General features: G+C 37.8%; 1 protein-coding gene across 3 annotated transcripts in view; it reads right to left on the bottom strand.

The window, feature by feature from the left end:
* KCNH7 (potassium voltage-gated channel subfamily H member 7) overlaps positions 1-16529 on the bottom strand; it is a 206793-nt gene extending 190264 nt beyond the window's left edge. For all 3 annotated transcript variants that reach the window (XM_071435032.1, XM_071435034.1, XM_071435033.1), the window contains exons 1-2: positions 15676-16529; positions 13472-13702 (exon numbers count right to left, since the gene is read on the bottom strand). In XM_071435032.1, the coding sequence (XP_071291133.1) occupies positions 13472-13702; positions 15676-15751 (307 nt within the window). In that variant the 5' untranslated portion in view covers positions 15752-16529. The remainder of the gene's footprint in view (positions 1-13471; positions 13703-15675) is intronic.
* Positions 16530-21883: the final 5354 nt, after the last annotated feature.

Here is a 21883-nt window from a genome sequence, read left to right as displayed (position 1 = left end):
TAATAATATTCATTAAATATGCTTTGTCATATTGTGCTTTAACAGTCCTTGTCTACAGGTAAAGAACAGACAGAAAACATGAAATGAGTTGGAAATTGGAATAGGCTGTCAGGCCCCCCCAGCTGGGGTGTCTTAAATCAGCAGGATTATGCCTCAGCTTTCTTTTTTAATATCCTCACATGGAATCACACCCCTAAATGATGGGTATTTGAAGAGGTACTGCTTAAACCCATGGGTCTGATATCACTGCAGTGGCACACAAGGTGCAGAATCCCTGATGCTCTGCTGCTGAGGTCTGTGTTAGGGGCCAGCTCCAGCAGGATGCTGAAGCCATCAATGCCAGCAGGCAGATGTTGGGAGGTAGCACACTTCCATACTGATTGTGGTGTTCCACAGGATAGGGGAAAGGGAGTTGATATTGTCCTAAAGGAAAAAGCTGGTATTAACCCTTGAAGAAAAGAGACTTCTATCTCTCCTAGTCACTAACCTGGAAAAAAGCATATAGGACAAATCTATAATTTTTAGAGGAAATATGAAATTAAAAATGGCAGAAGAGAAATGGAGAGGAAAATGCTGTCTTTTGCATGACCTGGCTAAGGAAATGTTAGCAATAAACTTTTTCTTTTGAGATGAGACAGATTTTCAGTAATGTTACCTTGCTACTGAAAGTCACTGAAAGAATTTGACAGTGTAAAAAAATATTTCTCTCTTAGAAGATCTGATTTTTTCATATCTTTAGTGACGAGAATGAAGTGCTCAATAATTTGTACCAGGGATGCTCTGGTTAGTTGCCAGTGCAGTTATATTTATCTTCTAGTGTAAGACAATTGATTAGCTGTTCTAAAACTAAGTAGTCCATTGCAACTTTCTTTAGCATTAAGTTGGTTTGGATGACTGTAATCCACAGCAAAATAAGCATTAGGGTTTTTTTCTTCTAAACTCAAACACTTTTGTATGAAAAATATACCAAAAAAAACAGGCAGCTGCCTAACAGCCAGGTGAATTGACCATTATTACAGGAAAACACTGATTTCTTCGTACTAAAATATGTACCAACAGAGAATTTATACCATGTACCACATCAGTAATGATATTTGGAAAAGGTATTCCATCAAAAAACATCTAGGTTGCAATTTCAGCCTTCTTGTATGTGTAATATAAAATGTTTTCCTAATGAATAAGTGTATCTAAATTATGTAAAATACAAGGTCTAAAACTTGACATCATACTGAAACACTGAAGAAAGAGTAAGAATAATACATAAAAGTAGCATAGGTGCCACTTAGTATAATCAAAAATATGTAAAATACCCCCAATATCGGTTACTGAATAGAGAGGAAAAATAAAACAAGTATGGTATCTATCTCATTAGCTCTTCAAACATTGCAGAGGGTATTGCTCAAATGCTTTCTCAAGCATCATATCAGTCCATTCAAATACTCCGAAAAATGAATAAATGTATTCAAATAGCAGTTGGTTCCACAGAGAACCAACCAAGCTCATGACTGAGCTTCAGTGGGAAAAAAAAAAACAAACAAAAAACCAAACAAAAAACAGCAAAACAACCCCAACAAAAATGGTATTTAAAAGAGGTGGGAGCAAGGACAGGCTACAAGAGAGAAATACCAAAACACTGCCCAGGCATGCTGGGATGGTTTTGGAAAAGGAAAAGCTGAGCTAGATTTGAAATTCTTGGGATATCAAGGGCAACAAGAAGAGTTTGTGTTGCTAGTATGTTAGCAGCAAAAGAATGAACAAGTATACAACTCAATTTGTATACTTGTACACAAATAGTGTACAAGCTGTATAGTCAAGTATACAACTTGAGTCTGCTAATGAGTGGGGAGAGTGATTTAGTGACAGTGGATGCAGATAAAGTTGAGGTACTTTAAACATTCACTGCCTCAGTCTGGGAAAGGTTTGAATCTCGAGGTTGTGAAAAAGGACTCAGATGGTGATCTGTTGAGAAATTTGAGTCCAGCTGTGTGCAGGATAAAACACACTGGGTTGTATCATCAGAAGCTTTGCCAGTAGATTGAGGAAGTGATACTTCCCCTTTACTCCGTGCTCAGTTGATCACACCTGGAATAGTGAATCCAACTTTGGAACCCTAATACAAGAGAAATTCTGATAAACTTGAATGAGGTTAGCAGAGGCCACCAAGATGGATGTGGATTTGGTGCACATGTCCTTTGTGGAGTGGTTGAGGAAATTGGCCTTGGCTGTGAGCCTAGAGTAGAGAGAGCTCCAAGTGACTTAATAAAAGTCTTTCAATAGGTGTGAGGGAATTACCAGGAGATGGAGGCAGGTCTTCAATTGAGGTGCGTGGCAAAAGAATGATAGACAATGCTTTAAATTGGTGTAAAGAAAAACCAGTTTCAATATGATGGTACTGGAAGAGGTTGCCCAGAGAGGCTCCATCCTGGAATCCAATTGGACAAATCCTAAGCAACCTACTCTGAATTCTGTGTTGCTCTTGCTTTTGGCAGAAGACTGGACGGGCTGACCTCCCAATTTTTCTCCTGACCTAAATGCTTCTGGATTCTATGAAAACACAATGGTTATAAAAGAGCAATCTAAGAAAAGGGTTCTTTGCTATACCAGAATGGTGAAACGCTATATACTAGAGTATGTGCCATGCTAACAGAATGCTTTCTGAAAGCAAATAAAGCCCCATTTGTTGCATAATACATGTAGCACCAGTTAAACACAAATAATACTCAGTTAAGTTTTGCTTTTTTTTTGAAGTATTGATGCACAGGCCCTTTGTGACTGATTAGTGGTAGCACCTGAATAAGTGCTACAAATATCACAACAAAGTTCAATGTGAGACTGGCAAATGATTATTTTTTTCTGTTTGAAAAAAGCATGAGTTTAGCAGCCACTGAAATTTCTCAATCATGCCTCCTGTATTTTTACTTGCCATTTATTTGGCAGTTCTATTTTCTATATCAAATTTGGAAAGGATGAGGGCTGAAGACACAGGAGTTGATTCTAACTTTGTGCTCTTTTAACATTATGTCAAGAGAAGGAAACAGTTTGGAGACTTTTGCCATTCAGTTTGGACACTTTTGCCCCAGCTATCTCTAACCCATTCTGGCACTTCAGGGTCATTTGTGATCTCTGTAAGACAATAATGCATTTCTGTGGAAATTATTGTTTATTGTGACAGGAGAGAGACATGTACACAACTGCATTACCTAGGGTGTCGTCTTGGACTTGACCTGTGGTCTGAGATGCTCATATTACAATAATCCCTATTAAGTACAATTCCTATTAAAGGTATTTTGACAGAGAATAGAAAATATCATTTTCTATTCTCACTCTGTTATCCCTTTTTTAGACTTGATCATGTTGGGGACTTTTTGTGGCATTTATATAGATATGTACACTGGGAAATGTTACAATGCAACTTTGGTGTACTGCATTCGAAAAGAGCAGAGGATAGTGCAAAAATGCAGTAGAGAAGGATGTTTTGGAACTGTGAGCTTTTTCAGAATAATACATCTTTTGAGGTAAAAGACTCACTGCATTAGCCAATCAGTTCATTAGGAGCCCCTCTAATTTGCTGTTCAGTTCAAACTTCCTGTGATTTAATATATTTAATAAGAAAAGTGCTTTATTAGCAAAAGTGTTGTGAACTATAGAATATCAGTTTGCATTCTATGATGGGGTAGGAAGTAATTTTGGCATCTCCTCAAAGTGGTTCTTAAACCTTCTGAGAAGAAGAAATGCACTTTTATAATATACACATATAATTGGAAATTAACTCCTTAATTTGATTTTACACATAGAACTTCAGGTCAGTAATTTCTCTTACAGTAACTCAACCTCAGCATGCTCTTTATAGTTATAATAACTTAGTTAAATCTGATCTTTTAGTGCCTGTGGGATCTATGGGGTAACAGCCTCCCCCTCCCCCCCCAGCATTATCTACTTTCCAGGTAATAATCGAGATTAAATGTGTAGACTTGTTTCTCCATCATTTCAAAAAGAAAATATCTTTCTTCAGATATTCCTCAGAAAGTGGAAATAAAGTCCTTTATAATTTATTTTTATTTCCCAAAAAATTATCCCAAGGTGAAAAGGGATTCAGAATAAAATTTTATTTAAAAGGGAAACAATTTGATTAATTACCATGAAGCAGGGACAAATGCTCTTGCACATTTAAATGTTAAAGAGATTATGTTTGAAATTCAAGCAGCCACACACAATGTATTTGTCAGGCTAATAATTATGTTTTGCATATGTTGAGTTCTGCAGAGACAATGATGCTACTGGTAATTCTGCTACTGCAGGATCTGCTTTTTTTACAAATGAGGTCAAAAGACAATCAAAAATGAGTGTAAATAGGCGTGGTAGCCTTGCCTACCCATCAGCTAGGAAGAAGAGTGGTCTGTGAACCATGCATTCCTTCCTCTTTTCTGCTTTTAAATAACCGTGAGCACAGGAGGGGGAAGCCACCCACACCCAGCTCCTGATCTACAAACATCACACAAATCAGACACTAATTCTGCTTGTGGCTGCAGCAGAAGTGAGTAGTTTTTAATTGACTTTTTAGGCATTTGGGAGTAGGTCCTTACATCCAATTTCTAATCCTGACATGAGAAGAGATTTGCAAGTTGCAGGATAAGGAGGAACAAGGTTTTATTACAATTTTGTGGTCATCCACAACAGTACTCAAACTCTGCTTTATCGCAAAAACTACAAAACTTTTCTTTAAAACCCTGTGGGTAAAACACTAAATATGCTTCTGTGCATTAGGTGCTCACATTTTTGTTGCAATAAACAATCAGTGTAGCTTATAGAAAGGCTAAGGATGTTCTGCAAAGGATGCTCTGAACTGCGACCCAGCATGGACTGGTTCAGGATTGACATTATACATGAGCTTTCACACCAGTTACTGAGTTGCTCCGTTAATCCACAGAGAAGGCTCACATGTTGATTTATAGATACCTGGTTTTGTACTCCAAGGCTGTTGCCACTCTATCACGTAATATGGTTATGTTGTCCATGACCCTAGAAATAGTCCTTCTGGGAAGAGTTGTTCTTTCAGTTGAATAGATTTTGGTGTTAAATTGATTCCTGGTATATTTTATCAAGCAAAAATAACACTGGGCACTTAAAATGGAAAAATGGAACATATTTTTCTTTCTTTTATTGTCATTATTTAAAATGGCATGGACTTTAGGTTCTTTCTTTCTTTCTTTACACTTCTAAAGCAAGTAGACAGAATTGCAACATTATTTTAACTTAACTGCCATGACAATAGGATTTATGGACTACTGAGTTTCATGTCCTTTTGAAAGTATAAAAAGAAATGCCATAAACACGCAAAATACTAATGAGATTATCTGGCAATTTTTTCCAGAGAGGAAGGAGTAAAGCAGATTGACATATATGAGTTTTGAAAGGAGGAAATTTGCAAGCTATTTTCAGAGATCCACTTGCATTGATTTGAATGAAAATCAGCAAAGAATGCTCTAAGAAATAATCTCAAAAGGGTACAGACTCCAAAGTCTGACAACAGCTGGGAGTAAGTGCTTTAGCACATGGATGTTAGTGATGAAACACATTTACATGATGATTAACAGCTTTTCAAGTAGCCTAGGTATAAGACAAAGACAAAACCCCCTAATATGTCCTTGTTCTGAAGTTGTCTCTGCCTGTCTATCCTGTGGATAAAAAAGTAGGAAAGTTTTGTCTGTGATTTGCACATTTCTTTCATAATTTGCTGTCTCTTTATGCAGCAATAGAGATTCAGCTAATACTAGTTAGCAAAGTTATACTGTATGAGCAGTGCTCCAATGCCTAAAGATCAGGATTTCTTAGTCTTACAAAAATTAAACTTTGCAATTTAATTCTATGAAAGCTATTGACGTGCAAGCTAATTCCTGTGTCAGTAGGCATTGATATCTTGCTCTCAGGCCTTTATGAGTTGCCAAATAGTCCCATGCATTTGCTCAGAAAAGGCCAAGACAAGCTGTCAAGGATCAGTATTCAGATGTTGTGACAAATCCTAATTTCCAAGTATTTAAAGTAAATTCTTGTTGTATTTCTCTGAGCTGGCTGTTGAGGCAAGACCTTCTGGTTTCCACTACAGTCTCATTTGGCAAATCAGAGGTTTAAATGAGGTAATGTGTTATTATGGAGGAACAAGGACAGGAAAGCAAGAAATTTCACCATGTAGTCAAGTACTAAATGCAGCTGTGATTTCTGTCCTAAGCTTTCTTCTGGTCATTTCCACTCGCTATCTGTAATGAAATAGTTAATAATGCAGATACTTAAATACCATCTGTAGATTTTGAATATATGATGGCTCTTTGTTAATAAATAAGCTAGAATATATACTTTGTGTGGATAACACTTCAATGCTATAATTGAAGGCAGTATCAAAACTAGGTATAATAAGATCTATAATTGGAATCCAGTTAATGAAACAAAGAAAACATAAGACCTTCCCTTTACACTGTTTACTCTGACATTTTCTCAGATTGAATTTTGGTATTCTTTGTGGTGATCTTTCCTGATGAGATTTCACTGTGATTTCAGTATTAAAGAATTAACAAAATGAGAAATGCAAAGGCTATACTGAGAAAATTGGTGAGGAAGCTTAAAATTGTATATCTGTGGAAATTCTGGAGGTCAAAAAGCATTTTGTGACTAGTTATGGCTATAATTCTGCTTTCAAAATGAAATTTTAGTTTAATTTCCAAGAAATTATTCAAACATGCATGTTATTGCCTTTTAAAAAAACCCAGTATACTAGAATAAAAAGTTCAAGCTGTACAAAATCATAAGGCAAATAGTTCCCACCTCAGAGATGTGAACTTTCAGAGTTGCAGACAATGTGAAACGAGCAAGTAACTATAGAGCCACAATACCCTGCTGTCATTGTCATTTATCTGCTCTGCCTGGACTGAGGTTCACAGCTACAGTTCTGATTGCTTTTGAGATATGCAGTTTCCAGAGTCAATTAGCAATTTCCATAGTCAGCTTTGTCTTCCAACTCTGAATCCTATAGTGCCTGATTAAGCTTTTTCCATACTTAGCTTGGAAGAGCATGGACTGCCTAGTACACAGACTGAGTCATACACTAAGTCAAGCATGTAGGAAACACTTTAAAGCTGGACTTGAAAGCACTAACATAAAATCTAACCCACACCACTGTCCTCTTCCCATTGCTTGGAACAAGAGGGAACAGCACTCATGTCAACACACTGGTGTTACTCGAAGTGCCATGTTTTGAAGTTTGTTTCATATCAAATATGCAAAAGGGTGCTATTAGAAAAGCAGTGGCTCTTCCCCTGTGTCTATTGCAAGGTATGATGTCTGATTTGCTCTCAGCATCTCTTTTTGATATATGGGCCAAGTCGGTGGAGAAGGGAAAGAACTAATCAATAACACGAATTAGGAGTACGCAATGACTCTCTTATCATAATGTAACATTAGAAAGGATGCACGATAAAGATGGAAAGAGGACACAATAAATCATGTGAAATGACACCAAAAATAGACTGACAGCATCTGTTCTTTTTGTCTCATAACCCAAAACCAAAATAGCTTTCACTACAACTAATGAGCATATTCAAAGCAGATAAAAAATGTTGTCAGCAATGTCTAATTAAAAAATGAAGCTCTTTTGAGGATGTGTATCACATCGTAACCTTACAGTACCAGTTCACTCTACAATGTGTCACCTTTCTTACTGCTACGGCATACTTTTTAAAAGTCAGCAATCATTTTTTCTTTTTAGCTTAGAATAGAGAAATTTGGGCCCCTTGATTGGTGCAAATTGGCCCTGTGACATTCTGAATCCTGACATAAAATTATCCTATGGAAGTCCAGTGTAAGAAGAGTTCTGTCTTAACACTGTACTGAAATGAAAGACTCCTGAACCAGTAGCCTGCAGGTTTTTTATTTGTGCCATAGAGGAACTCAAAACTGTCAGAATGGATTTTTCTAAATTAAGACTTTTTTTCCTGTTAAAGATGCAGTACCTAAAATATTGGCAATTTTATACTTAATTACTTATTAAAATTATATATATATATTCATACCTTTCTGACCCTAAACACTGAAAAAGAGAATAATTTAGAAGTCAATTTAATTGTTGTTCTATTTATTCAGATCTTATCTCTTCCTATAAAAGTTCCCTCCTTATTTAAAATCAATTCATCTTTACCTGGAAAGAAAAAGAATATATTGGAAAGTCAAGCAGTTGAAAAATAAGGTTGAAATTGACCTTATAAGCTTTCTTAGGCTTTCTAAGAGGTGCTTTATCATAATCATTAGATATTCTACATGAAATGTGAATCAGAAGAGACCTACAGTTCTGAGCAGACATAGGAGAAGTATCTGAATGGGGATGGGTAAATGAGATATTTGGACAATGGATATTTTGGATCACTGAGGTATTCTCACTGCTGGTGGTTCTCCTTGCTGTAAAATCAGCAATACTGAATGGGGCAAGGGATGTTTTTTTCTTGACAAGTATTAAAGCTTAAGGTAGAAAGACAGCACTACAGACACAAGAATGGATATGCTCATTTGTTTCCAAAAGTCCGACACTTTCAGTAACAGTTTGGATTTCATCCAAGCGGTATTTTAAGAATGCCTGGAAAAAAAAGCCCGGATTAAGAAAGGGGTTTTGGCAGGTTTTTTTGGGGGGAAACACTTCCTTTATCAAAATGCAGTCAGATAGTATTTCTTCTGTCAAGGAGTCCTACACCAGCAGGGTAGCAGAGAGATTGGATTCATTGGCCTATCTTAACAGCTCTGGATAAGGCACTGAAACTATGGTCAAGACTATAGTTACTTACCCTCATGCTAAAACAAATCTAAGGGGACTTGACACACATGTAAGCAGCTTTCTTTTCAGTTGTGTTTTTTATTGATTGGTAGGTTCACACAAATAGGTAGTAAAACACCTATGCTGGCTGAAGTCTAGATGATGAGTTTCTAAATGAAGTCCTTATCTTTCTTCTTAAGAACTCTTAATACCATTTTCACTTTATTTCATTACCATGTTTGCACAACTTTTATTCTCCTATCCTCAAAAAAAGAGCAGAAAAGGCCTTAAGATATTAGTTTGTAAATGTGCTTTGAAAATGCAAGTATGTTTAATTTGTAGTCAGTTGTGGCAAATTGTTTTTTTGAAACTGGTAAATAGCAAGTAGTTTATGAGGTTTGTACACAGTCTGCAAATTGCTTGATCTTATCTTTGCTCAAACCTATACTCTACCTTAGTTCTTCTCAACACTAGAATATATGATGGCTAAGCTTAAATTTAAACTGAGCTTAAATCATCCTACCTTCCTTTAATAGATATCATCTGCAAGCTTAGACAAATCTCATTATTACCTACAAAGCATACAGTAAAAAGTAAAAATCTATTCTGTGTGGTACAGTATTTTCTGATTATTATATATATCCATTCTCAATCCCAAAATAATTATACTTTTTATCTCAAAAGTTTTACAGCTTTACCACCTCAAGCAATATTTTACATCTGTCAAGAATGATTTATGCAATAATGACTTAAACTGCAAAATGGAGTCCTCAAAGGAAGAGCTGTCAAATATTTTCACCATAAATAACTTTATTAAAATAAGAACTGATATCCTGTATAAACAATATCTTGCCTTCAAGTATAATTCAGATCATATAGCTATAAGATTAGTGAAAAAAAATTTTGAGATAGTAAGGAATTTATGATATTGCTGCTTTGATATCAAAGTATAATTTTTAAATTAAGCAGATGCTAGTGCCTAATGGGCAACCTTGGAAAAAAAAATCTGTTTCAAAATAATACTTCTTGTGACTTGTATTTATCTACTGCTCTTTTTAAAAAGGGATATTTACATTAATAAAGAAACTTTATGTGTCTTTAATCCCAGGAGTACATCCAGCGACAACTGTGGAGCTACTTGTGCTATTAGAATCTGTAAATTTGGACCTTTAGTTTTGGCACTGTCTGTTCCCATTAATGATTTTTCTCAGTAATAACTCTTTCGGTAGCTATGTAATTGCCTATTGTGGCACTACTTGAAGAGGACAGAGGACTAGAACTTTGCTTAGATTGTGTTAATACCTTTCTAAAAGGAAAAAGAGAGAGGAGAAATTCAAACCAAAAGCAAGCTACACTCTGATAGAAGTACTCTGAGAAAAGCTAGTAAGGATTTTAGCTGCAAATGTCAAAAACTGCTGTGAAGGCAGCACTGGTGTGGCTGGGACAGGGTCTGCTGGGTGCCCAGATCATGCTGGGCACCCAAGTCTGGGCCACCCAAACAATTACACAAAGCCATCACAAGCATTTGATGCTTCTCTGCACCCTCCCCACACTGCACAGTGAAAAGGGAAACAGGGTCCATCCAGGTTACTCATTTATAAAACCATCATGCATAAAATTTTTTTCTCCTTTGACCACTCTATCTTTTGTCTGTCATGTTTAAGGCAGTGTAGATTCAAGTAATTGCCATTTTTTTAATATGAACTTACAATATTTTTCCCATCCTTCTGTCCCATCTTCTTTGAGTGAGTAATTTGGCCAAAAATTAAAGCAGTGAACAAACAGCAGCTTTCAGTCTTGCATCATCACGATGTTTAAAACTCGAGATCCTGCACTTTCATCTAGAAAAGTGGACTATAGACCAGTAGAGAAAATCAGAATCCTAATTCATGTGTGTGTGTGTGCAATACCATTTTTCTATAGCAAGAATTTTCTTTTAAGCTAAGCTTCAAAGCTGTGACATTTTAAAATTATATGAGGTGGTATTTAGAATCAAAAAGAAAAAGCATTATTTATAGAGTGATTCCCTTTCTGATATCTGCATTGCTGGAATTCTGATGACAGATTAGCTTTAAAAGTGATCCCATTGACATTTGCTTTACTTCAAAATATTAGAATAATTTTTAATATAATCAGTGGCTTATGGAGAGTAAATGATAGTGTGATGTGGAATAAGGTTTTATTTGCAATTCACTGGGCTTTTAGTCAGGAGTGTAATATGTAATATGGTCTTCAGAACCTCTGGTCAGTGGAAGCTCCAGCAATTCACAGCTACTTGAGGTGCCTTCCTCCTCCATATGTTTAGTATTACGTTAAATATTATACAGTGGCTTGCCATGAAATAATACATCAAATTAAACTTTTAAGCAGTGGATAGTTCATTGGAGGAACTCACATGTAGAAAGTTACATTTCTGACCTCTGAAAATTGAAAATTGAAAATTGAAAATTGCTGAAATGGACCTCAAGTCTCCTACTCAGAGCACAAGTGCAAAATAAGCCACTAACCAGGCACTAAACACTCACATTTTTAGAAAACTCTTGAAATTTACTTTGTTTCACAACCTGGAGGAAGTCCTTGTTAGGTATCACTATTCTGTATATTGTTACAATATACAGACTATGTTATATATAGGTGTATGTGTATATGCTATATATTGAAAAATCAAATTTGAAAATTTGAAAAAGGTGAAGATGAAAAGTGAGGTGTTATCTTTTTGAGTTATTTAGAAGAACTATAGGATATGTTTACTAACATTCATTACATTCATCATACAGGTAATTTCAATTTCATGACACCACATAGACTTAAGGCTTTCTATCACATTTTGAAAAGAAATTGAACATTATGTGGATCAAAACCAAAAAAACCTCTTTATATACAGACAATCAAGCTGACAGATAGCCATGCATTTGGGTGTCAGACCTATCTTGTATTTTGAAAATTTTTGCCTGATTCACCTGCTTAAATTTAGCAGATCATAGTCCACATGCTTAAATTTAGACAAGTAAAATATAGAGGCAATTAAAGTAACTATTCATAGAAGTGATATTACTGAAAACCCTTATGCATAAGATTGTTTACAATGAATAATCTCTAACTCTGCGTTCAAAACTATTTATGAAAGATATGGCAACTTTTATGGACTGTATTTCTTTGGTATGTCTCAAACAGATTATGGTGTGTTGCATGATTTCAGAATTCAGCATTTTGGAAAAGGATCTATTCTATCTATCATCTATCTATCTATCTATCTATCTATCTATCTATCTATCTATCTATCTTCCTCTGGTAATTGACAGATAAGCAGTACTTTTAAAGGCCTTTTCCTCCCTCCTAATGTTTTGGGAGACTTTAGGACTTTTAAACTACCACATCTCCAAACAGTGCTCCAGGCTGATGGCTGTGAAAGTTAGCAATAACATTCTCCTTTTGCAATATTATTTTTAACACATGCCAAGTTAACACAAACACAGGGTAGATGTGTAAAAGACACACAGTGTCAGTTCTCCTGGGAAATCTACGTCCAAGGCACAGCTACAAAAAATCTTAACTGAAATCTGCTCCCGATCACCAAACCAGATCTAAGAATAAAGGGCTCTACTGAGAATCTGCTACCAGGAGTATGCTTAAATATTGGTAGCGTGGGTAGAATGGTTGGCCTGAGTCCTATCTGAATTATACCAGCCTAAGCTAAAAATAATATTCCTTAAGTCTCTCCAAGATAACAACAGAATTATTGAGAACAGGATTTAACTCTGTGACTTTAAAATGAGAGAGCACATTGCATGTGATTCTAAAATTGATGTAAACAACACACTGGCACTTCTCCAGAACTAATTTAAGCTCAGCATTTGAATATGAATTTCCTTTTCCTTCTCCCAAGAGTGTACACAGCAAGAGACAAAATAAGGTACACCACAATTATCAATTATTTGAATTCATTTGAAAGATGGGTGTTTCTGTAAATAACTCTGGGTAATTAAAAAAAAAAAAAAAAACAACAACAAAACTCTACATATAACTATTATGTATCATAATTACTTCTCATGTGTGTGCATTTTAAAATCTGCAAATACATTTATTAATTTTTTGCTCTTAACAGGAAAAAAATATCAGCAGATTCAGCCATTCTGCATGTATTGACTTCTTACTGAATAGCAGGGAATAGTTCATAGTCTAGGCAAACCCAAGTTTTTACTCTGGCCATACTAGGACAATATCGGTAGTTCAATTGCAGGTTCTTCACAATATCTCAGCTCTGAAAAAGGCTTGTCCCTTTCTTTATAAACTAATGCTTTCTTTATGATGGGCTGTTTTTTTCTACTTTTAACTTTGTGGTAAAATATTGAATTTAAATCAAGGTACGTTTCCTCTATGCTGATTACTTAAAGTGATTTACATCTTCTTTAAACCAACTGAGAGAAGAACTTCTGTTCCAGAGTTGCAAACACTGTGCTGGCTTCATTCAGCTGCTAGGGTGAGTGTGCAGTGACATACTCCATACACCCACTACTCTCAGGGCAGATTTCCTTACTGACACACACAAATGTATTTCACTGGACTTCAGAGAAATTACAACAAAGCAAAGGGGCTGACCAGTACAACATACACACTTCTTTTACTGATCAACTGCTAACCAAACATGCAAAAAGTTTTGAAAATAAAACCAGACTTTACCATCTTTGTGATAATAGGTGACTTCTACTTTCCTTTCCTCTGACCCCAGCAGGGCTTGAGCAATTTGGGCAATATGATGTCTTTTGGTCTCTGGCCCATGAAGAAAATCACAGGTGCAAGGTTTCTGCATGACATCTGGCCTGGAGAACCCAGTCATCTCACAGAACCCATCATTGCAGTAGATGATAGCACAATTCTGCACTCTAGCATTAGCAATGATGAATTTTTTATCTGCAATAAAAGAAAGTGATGCATTTTTTAGTGCTCTTTCAACATTTCTTATAGGGTCGATTGCAGAGATGAATGCTGAACAACCCTTCTTTTCACAGAATGCCTGAAATACAGAGATTTTCAGTAATTTAATGAAGATCAATTTGATCCATAACTTTTAAAGAAACTTCAATTAATTTAGAATACATTAAAGATAAATATAATTCCTTTTATAAGGAAATAAAACCACACTATGTAAGTCTCTGTAAATCTCCTTTTGACTTCAAAATTTTGTCTGTTTCAGGCTTCACTGAAGCCCAAGCGATGAGTGCCGGCCCATCAGTCACAACTCCAGGAAAGTCCTTGAAAAGTTAGCAGCTTCCTTTGGGGAAAAGTAGAGCCTTGGGAAGGGGGTTCTACTTTAGGGAAGGGCTTCCTGATGTAAGGTCCATCTCAATCTACTCTATAGGGGTTTTTATTGAGGTGAATGACAATAAATTTATAGTATTTTAATAAATCTATCTGGAATGTAACAGAAGAAAAGTTCCTAAAAACAAAAAACATGAAACGATTGTTATGTTGGAAACATTTTGCAAATTTCACAGAAGTTCTCTGTTTCCATCCATCCTCCTTTCCCAAACTCTCATCTCAAAGACATGTTCAAAAGTTTTCAACTCTTATTAGTTTGTTTCTGTTTACCTTTTAAACACACTATTCCCATTGTAATTATAAACGTGACTATGATACACTTACTGCTAATAACATTAATTTTTAGCTACTCAAATTCACAAGGGGATTGCTCGCTTTATAAAATATTTTTACATGACACCAAGTAAACAGTGCAAGTCTTCAAAATTTTAAATATGTCTGTCTTTGAACACAGCGACATATCTGGAGATTTCATTCTTACTTTTTCTGCTATCTTTCAATCATGTTGAACTTTCACTATCACTTACCTATTTAGCAGCTAGTGCATTATTACTGTCAAAAAATCTACACTTCACTACACAAAAACTTGGAGTAGCAACACCAACTTAATATAGATATATTAGGAGTAGCACTGTCTTTATTTTTTTCTCAAAAAATATAAATATTACACATGCTATTATGGGTTTAAGTATATGGAAGTATATGAACTGGAATTACCTGTAAGGGCTCACACCAGGCTGATACTAAAATTATGCTAAATATTTAAATCAATGTACATATATCAAACTACTGTTTCTAAATTAAATTCATTTTAAGTATCAAGTGATCTTTCTTACAGCTAATAGGAAACCAGAATTCTGGCCAGGAAAAAAAGCACTTCAGCTTCAGCCTCCTCGACAGGTAGTAAACTGCTGCATTGGAAAAGATCTCACAGACTCTCCATGAGGATGCATTTGCACTGGTTTGATAGATATTTTAGACTTACATAAAGAAAAGAGAGAAATTTGACAGCTATATCTAAAGGCAGTCATGACAACAAGGTAAGAGAGTATTTCCTCTTTAATAACTCTTCTGCATATTTTCTATTTCCTCTAAATCAAAGTCTGAAGTTCTGCTTTATTTTGAAAATGCAATTATTATTAACAGCATTAACAATCATAATAATAAATCTAGCCTATTTTTTAGACATTGCAAAGACAACAGGATTCTACATTCTGCTTTTAGAGCCATCTCACTGCTTCAGAAGAAGGTAAGAGATATAACTTCTATAGCTGTACAATATGGATACAATCAACGATAAAAACTATTCCTTGAAATAGGATGGGAAAATAGCCCCAACCCCCCTCTCAAAAATCCCAAACCCAAACAAGCCCGCTAGCCAATAATTCAAGTTAGTAATCTGTATTCTAGATCAAAAACATTGCTACTTCTGCCAGGGATCCCCTCCTTACCTCCGGGGTTTTCTTTGCAAGCTACAAACTTAAAAATAGTCTGGAGCTGCTGTCCATTTAGTCGCAAGCAGAATAAAACTACTATAGCAAAATAGATAGAAAGCGAGAACTTACTTTGCCCTTCAAATTTTCGTATGATTGTACCCAAAAATGTATTTTGTGGTGCCACATGACCTCTGCGAACAGGCATGTTTGTACAGGTCTTCGGTTTTCTGTGCACAATGACTTCTCCAAGGATCTCCTACACGGCTCCAGCCCAAAGCACCGAGCCAGCTACCCTTTGTGACAAATCATCGTCCTCTGGAGCTCGGAAATCTCTTCCCATTAGCACCACTTCTAGAGACACGCTTTTCCTATTGGAGTCAGATTCATCCCCCAGTTTCTTTCTTTTTCTTTCTTTCTCTCCTTGCTTTCTTTTCTATTTTTTTCCTGGAGGAGCTCGGACGCTATTGTCTGGGGCGGGTAGGGGTGGGGTAAGCAGGAGGAGGTAGCGGGTGGGGAAAGATTACAAGGGTAATCGATCTCTAGCACCAAACATCGCCAATTTTCCAAAGCAAATGGCTGTGACCCGGCAGTTTCCGACGCTGTAGTGGTGGTTTGAGGGCTGGAAGACTAATGTTTCTCCGCTGCCAGAGGGAGTGACGTTCCCCCCCTCCGGGCTTCACCACGGCGCGCAGCAGCTCGGATTACTCAAGCGTGGTTTAGCAAGAGCCAGCCAATAAATCTCTTCAAAACTCGGCGACAAACAGCGGCATCAGGAATAAGCTACACCCCAGCAGCACCGCGACGTGCCACATCCCCCACCGCGGCGGCTGCAGGGGTCAGCGGGGACCGAGGGCGATGGCAGCAGGGGGGCCCCGCCACCTCCGGTAGCCCCGGCGTCCCCGCCCTCCCGGCACCGCCGGCCCCTTCGCGGCCCCTGAGCGTGGCCCGCCGGGGAGCCCCAGGCGCTGGCAGGGCCGGGGGAGGGAGGGAAGCTGGTACACGCCCCGTCTGGGGCGGGGGGCGGCGCGAGTAGGGGTCGATGTTGAGCGATGGGGGAGCGGGGGAAGGGACCACCGGAGCCCTCGGCATCCTTCCTCTCCCCGGTGGAAGGGATTGCCGCCTCCTACGCAGCGTGACCCAGGCGAGGGCTTCCCCTCGCCACACGACCCCCTCTTGGGAGGAAGGGGGATTCCCCCGGCGCCGAACGCCGCTCCCGGGCTGCCGAGCAGGTGCCAGACCCCGTTCGGGGCCGAGCGAGCGGCGAGGAGGGCGCGCCGGGTCCCGCGGGTGCGGGCGCTGAGCTCGGCACGGAGCCCTCGCCCGGCCCGCGGCGGCACCGAGCGGGTGCCGAGGCCGCCCCGCCGCTGAGCGGCTGCCCGGGACCGCGCTCCGCCCCGGGGCCGGGGCCGCGTCGGGGCGCGGCGGCCGCTCGGAGCTGGCCGTGGTGCTGGGGCCGCCTCGCCGGCGCGCACGGAGGCGCCGCTGCCCGCGCTCAGGCCTGGGGAGCGCCAGCCTCCCCCCACCTGGCTCCTCTCAGCTTCTCCCATCCCACAGGAATAGCTAGGGAGGCTCCCGGGGGAAGCGGGTATTATTTTCAGGCTGTAATTAAGGCTTCCTGCCCTACCCAGCAGGCAAAACGGTGTGCGTTCGGCACGGCTCGGCGAGGTGACACGGGGAGGGAGATGGGGGCAGCCATGCGATGCTGGAAAGGCATCTCTAGGGTAGTGCAAAGCACCGACGGCTTCTTAATAAACTCATAGGGCAAAAAGAGAGAGGCACCTGAGCACCGTTCTTTGTAATCTCAAGCACAGGATATTGAGCCGGCAAACCACCGCTTCCCACCTGTTCTTCCGCAGCACAAACAGGTGTTTCCCTATTCCTGTGAGCTTTTCAGAGGTGTGGCCCTTTGTGTCACTGTTACCGTGTGTCATCCTCTATATTTCTCAGAGGTGGGGCACAGTCTCTTGAGTATGAGGGTGCATTTCAGGACTAATTTAATTTAATCTCAGCGGAATCATCCTGGATTTACACAAGTGTGAATGGTGTCTGAAAATAAAATTTATATATACATAAACTGTATTAAGATGGCTTCATATTAATTGACTGTATACTAATTACAAAGCCTAGGCTACATTAAGGGATATATAATCAGATATGTAATCAATTTTAGGAAGTGAGCATTGCTTATTTGCAGAAACAAATGTTAAAATCTCTATATACAAAGGTATGAATCAAAAGAAAAACATCCATATACGTTTTTGTAATAATATTTGGAGAACTCATTTTTTTGACTCTGATAAACATTAGAAAAAAAAATCTCTTAAAGTATTTTTGAATATTTTTCTTTGGATAGTGGATGAGCCTTCAAGTTCAATTTTTCTCTTATTGCTCTTTGTCTTTATGAAAAACATATATTTCTCTGAAAATGTATTAATGTTCCCAAACACAGTAGTAGAAAGAGTGAAGAGGAACATACTTATTTTAACACTTTCTATAATACCTAACATCTTGTTAAGTCATAATGGCCAGCAGTGACATAATTCTCATTTTTACATTAAAAACATCACTTTGATATATCTGTAACAGCAACAGAAAATAATCACAATAAAACTTTATGGAACAATCACAATAAAACTTTATGGAACAATCAGCGTTTGCTTCTAGTATTGAACAATTAGTAGCAAACAAGATCAACTACAGGCTAGTAGGGTCCAGAGTCCAGTGCTTTAGATGCCTGTCTGGAAAGAAAACAAGAAAAAAAAATACATTTAAGAATTCAAATTTCACTGAAGCCCCAGCTTTATGTTAAATTTGAGAGTGGCACTATGCTTGCCTGAAAACTGAAGGCACCAGAACTCCATGATTCTGGGAAAATTTTTTTGTTCTGTCTCCCAGTGGTAGCTTGAACTTTGATGTTGATTATAATATTATGAATGTATATTATAGTCCTCTTTTCCCCCCCTTTTTATCCACCTTGGTTGTTTGGTTAAGAACTGATCAAGATAACTCCAGTGAAAGAGAGATAACTGCTGCTGAAAGACAAGATCTGAGATGTGGTTTTTAGAAGGGAATGAATTCACAAGAATGATGGGTTGTAATAACTACAGGAGCAATAGGTGACATCAGAAAATCTTTTGTTGTGGTGATTTGCACTCCTGCAGTCTTGTAGATGATCTATTGCTCCTGGAGTGCTTAATGCTCGTTGTGCTTATTGCTTGATAATTTTCTGTAGCAAGAAAGCAAAGAAGTGTGAGAGGAAAATATATTAAAATTGGACAGCTAACATCAAGCAAGCACAAAGAATGTGGAAGAATTTGCATTTGATTGGGAAAACATGCATGCAAGTGGGAAAGTTTGAATTCATTATAAATATGCGTCTCTACTGTGATTAGAGAAATGGAGTATGCCATAGAGATATGTGTTTTATCTATAAAGCTGTACAGTTTCTAACTTTGCAAGGACCGAAATACGGAGGGAGGGTGTCTCCGGAGCTGAAGCCCATCCTGCATGGCCGATGCCGTGTCCTCTGCCCTCTTGTGGCGCTGGTCCTTGCAGTGCCACCCTCGCCGCAGCCCAAGGACAGCTCTCCTGAGCACGGCTGCTCCTCAGCAGAACCGTATTTGGCATTTCCTGGCCTCAAGGAGAGCAGCTGATTTTGAAACGATGGTTACAAAATTTTCACTGGAATTTTCAATACTTCTCAAGTTCCTTAAGTAAATTTTGAGGACTATATGCCTAAAGATGTATTACTAATGTGTTGCCACACCTTGGCAGTTAGCAGTTAAACCTGGTATTGTCAGGAAAAGATGGCTCTGGGGAAATGGCTCTAATCATATTTCCATCATATGCCATCATATATTTGCCCATTTTTGATGGGAAAAAAACCCCCAAATAACAGGACTCAGATTTAGTCCAGCATTCCTATCATATTTGACTTTTCAAAGTCTTATGTTTGCCCTCCTGTACACAGAAGTTTAAGTGCATTCCTATTTGAATAAACACTTTTTGTACTGGAGCAAAATATGGTTAGTTCTTGATAGTTTCTTTCTTTCTTTCTTTCTTTCTTTCTTTCTTTCTTTCTTTCTTTCTTTCTTTCTTCATCCACTTATGTTACATATGCTTACAATTTTAAATAAGGCTGGAATTGTCTTCAGAGCTGTCAAAAGCAATATTGAGACTTTATCTTTAATCCCATTTTAGGCTAAGATAGAATTTGTGATTCTCTGACAGGTGGATGTCTTTTATTATCACCTTAAGTTTATATCAGTCTTGTTTTCTCATCTCTTTACTCATTTATGTCTTTCCAGAACTTCAAGTTATAGCTCTAGATTTTGTTTTGGTCCTTCACAATAGTAATGATCATCATTTAGATTATGACTCTCTGCGCTTGAGGCTCAGGCAAAGTATGCAGTTGCTGGGGACAGCAGACTGCCAAATTACTTCTGTTGGAGAAGATAGAAATCAACTACTTGAACATCATGAGCGTCGAAAGAGCAAATCTCTGCTGATGCTACTGAGAAAGGCACTAGGTGAGTGTGGTAGCAATTGCTGCTGCCAGAGCTGGCTTCTTCAAGCAATACTTTGTATTTTCTTGCACTGTGCTGATGCCTTGGACACCAGGTCATTCTTAATCCTAAAGCCACATGGTCTACACAGAAAAATGGGAATGCTTCATTATTGGTGTTACAAAATTCATCTTGAATTAGATCTGATTATGGTTATTTTGTGTTTCACTTTTTCCGTCTAAAATAAAGGCTCCTATTCCTGGCAAGACCACTAAAGCCAATGGGATTACACAGAGGCAATTATTATATTTGGCCTTAAGGTGTTCGTCATCATTGTGTCTGCATATGGGTCTTATTAGTATTCAGGACTTCAGATATATACATGGGAGGAAAGACTATCAGGTTTTTAGGATGACAAAAGAAGTGTCTGCATGAAATTACAGTCTAAAAAGTGATTAAAAATTTCTATTTAATTTTACAGCTAGTTTAATCAGTAATAAAAAAAAGTTATATTTTGGATTTCATTCAATGTATATTTTACATGTAATTCACTCTGAGACTGTAATTTGATGACAAGAATTTGAATTATAAATGCAAAATCCATAAGGCAGAACTTACGTGTGCTAAATTTCCTAGTCTATTAAAGGTAACGTCACATGGGAAAAGAGTAAGACAGCAAGCAACTTTACTTTTTCTGTAAGGATTCACAAAAAGTTGTTAGTTATCCTACAGTATCCATTGTTATTATTATGTGCTACATTAGAATGCTTAGGTATTCAGAACCTCATGAGTTAGGATCATTTTGGAATTAGCAGGTACAGGTATGAAAACAGAATTACAAAAACCATCAATATATCCATTTACTCAAGGCCCTGCCAGTGGATAGTTCCCTTTAGTATATTTGCATTTGTATTATTCATTTAGGATTTAAATTATTCAAGCAATGAGGCTTGCACTTCTTCCTCTGAGAGACTCTTTCAATATCTCTCTGTCTCACCACAGGGCTTCATTCCCTCATATTAAGCCACAGTTTTGGTGTGGTCTCTTGCCTTGGGGGTTACAGCATTTAGATGCATGCTGTGTTTCCCTAGGTTCTTGGCCTGGAACAGGCACTTCAGGCTATTCTGTGCTGACCTTCTCTGGCCAATTTAGAGCATCAGGAATGATCCCAGCACGTGCTGTTCCTCTGCAAGATTTTCTAGCTAGATTACAGTGCTATGACTCTATGATTCTGACAGCTGTCAGTCCATAAAGAATGATGATTGTAATTAGGAAAGACATGGAACATATTTCTATTAATTTATTTGTTTCCTTTTACCATATATGGAAGAATTTTAATGGTGTACAAATCTAGTACCTTGCTCCATATAATTGTGAGCAATTCTGTACCACAGGGAAATGTAATTGAAGATAAATATATGCATTCTCCATAATTTGTCTTCCATTATAACATATACCAGGTATGATCTTTTTTAATATTAGTTTGTGCAAATTCATGTAAGAATGGCTATGCTTATTATATGAAAAATCTTAAGTTTTAATCTCTTTAGAAGTATATGCCTAGAAAATATCATATAAGCTAGGAAAGGGAAAAAATTCATTGCTAAAGCATGAAAAATTAAATTATTGTCTGTAAGTTACTAACTGAACTAGATCCATACATTTCTAAAATTAATTATCTTTGTACCAAATTCCAGTTGCCTTCTCCACAGTGCATTCTCATATTAAGTGTTAGGACTGCCATCTGTCAGGTGAGGCACATTCCTTTTCTTAGCTTCTCCCTTGAATAAACTGTGGTTAGAATTCCTTCTTCTACATCTGCATATTCTGAA

The sequence above is a fragment of the Agelaius tricolor genome, unplaced genomic scaffold (assembly GCF_023055355.1).
Source record: "Agelaius tricolor isolate 1412-34295 unplaced genomic scaffold, bAgeTri1.0.p SCAF_10, whole genome shotgun sequence".
In the NCBI taxonomy this organism is placed as follows: domain Eukaryota; kingdom Metazoa; phylum Chordata; class Aves; order Passeriformes; family Icteridae; genus Agelaius; species Agelaius tricolor.
Note: the sequence above shows the minus strand (reverse complement) of the source record. Positions and strands in the feature narration are given on the sequence as shown.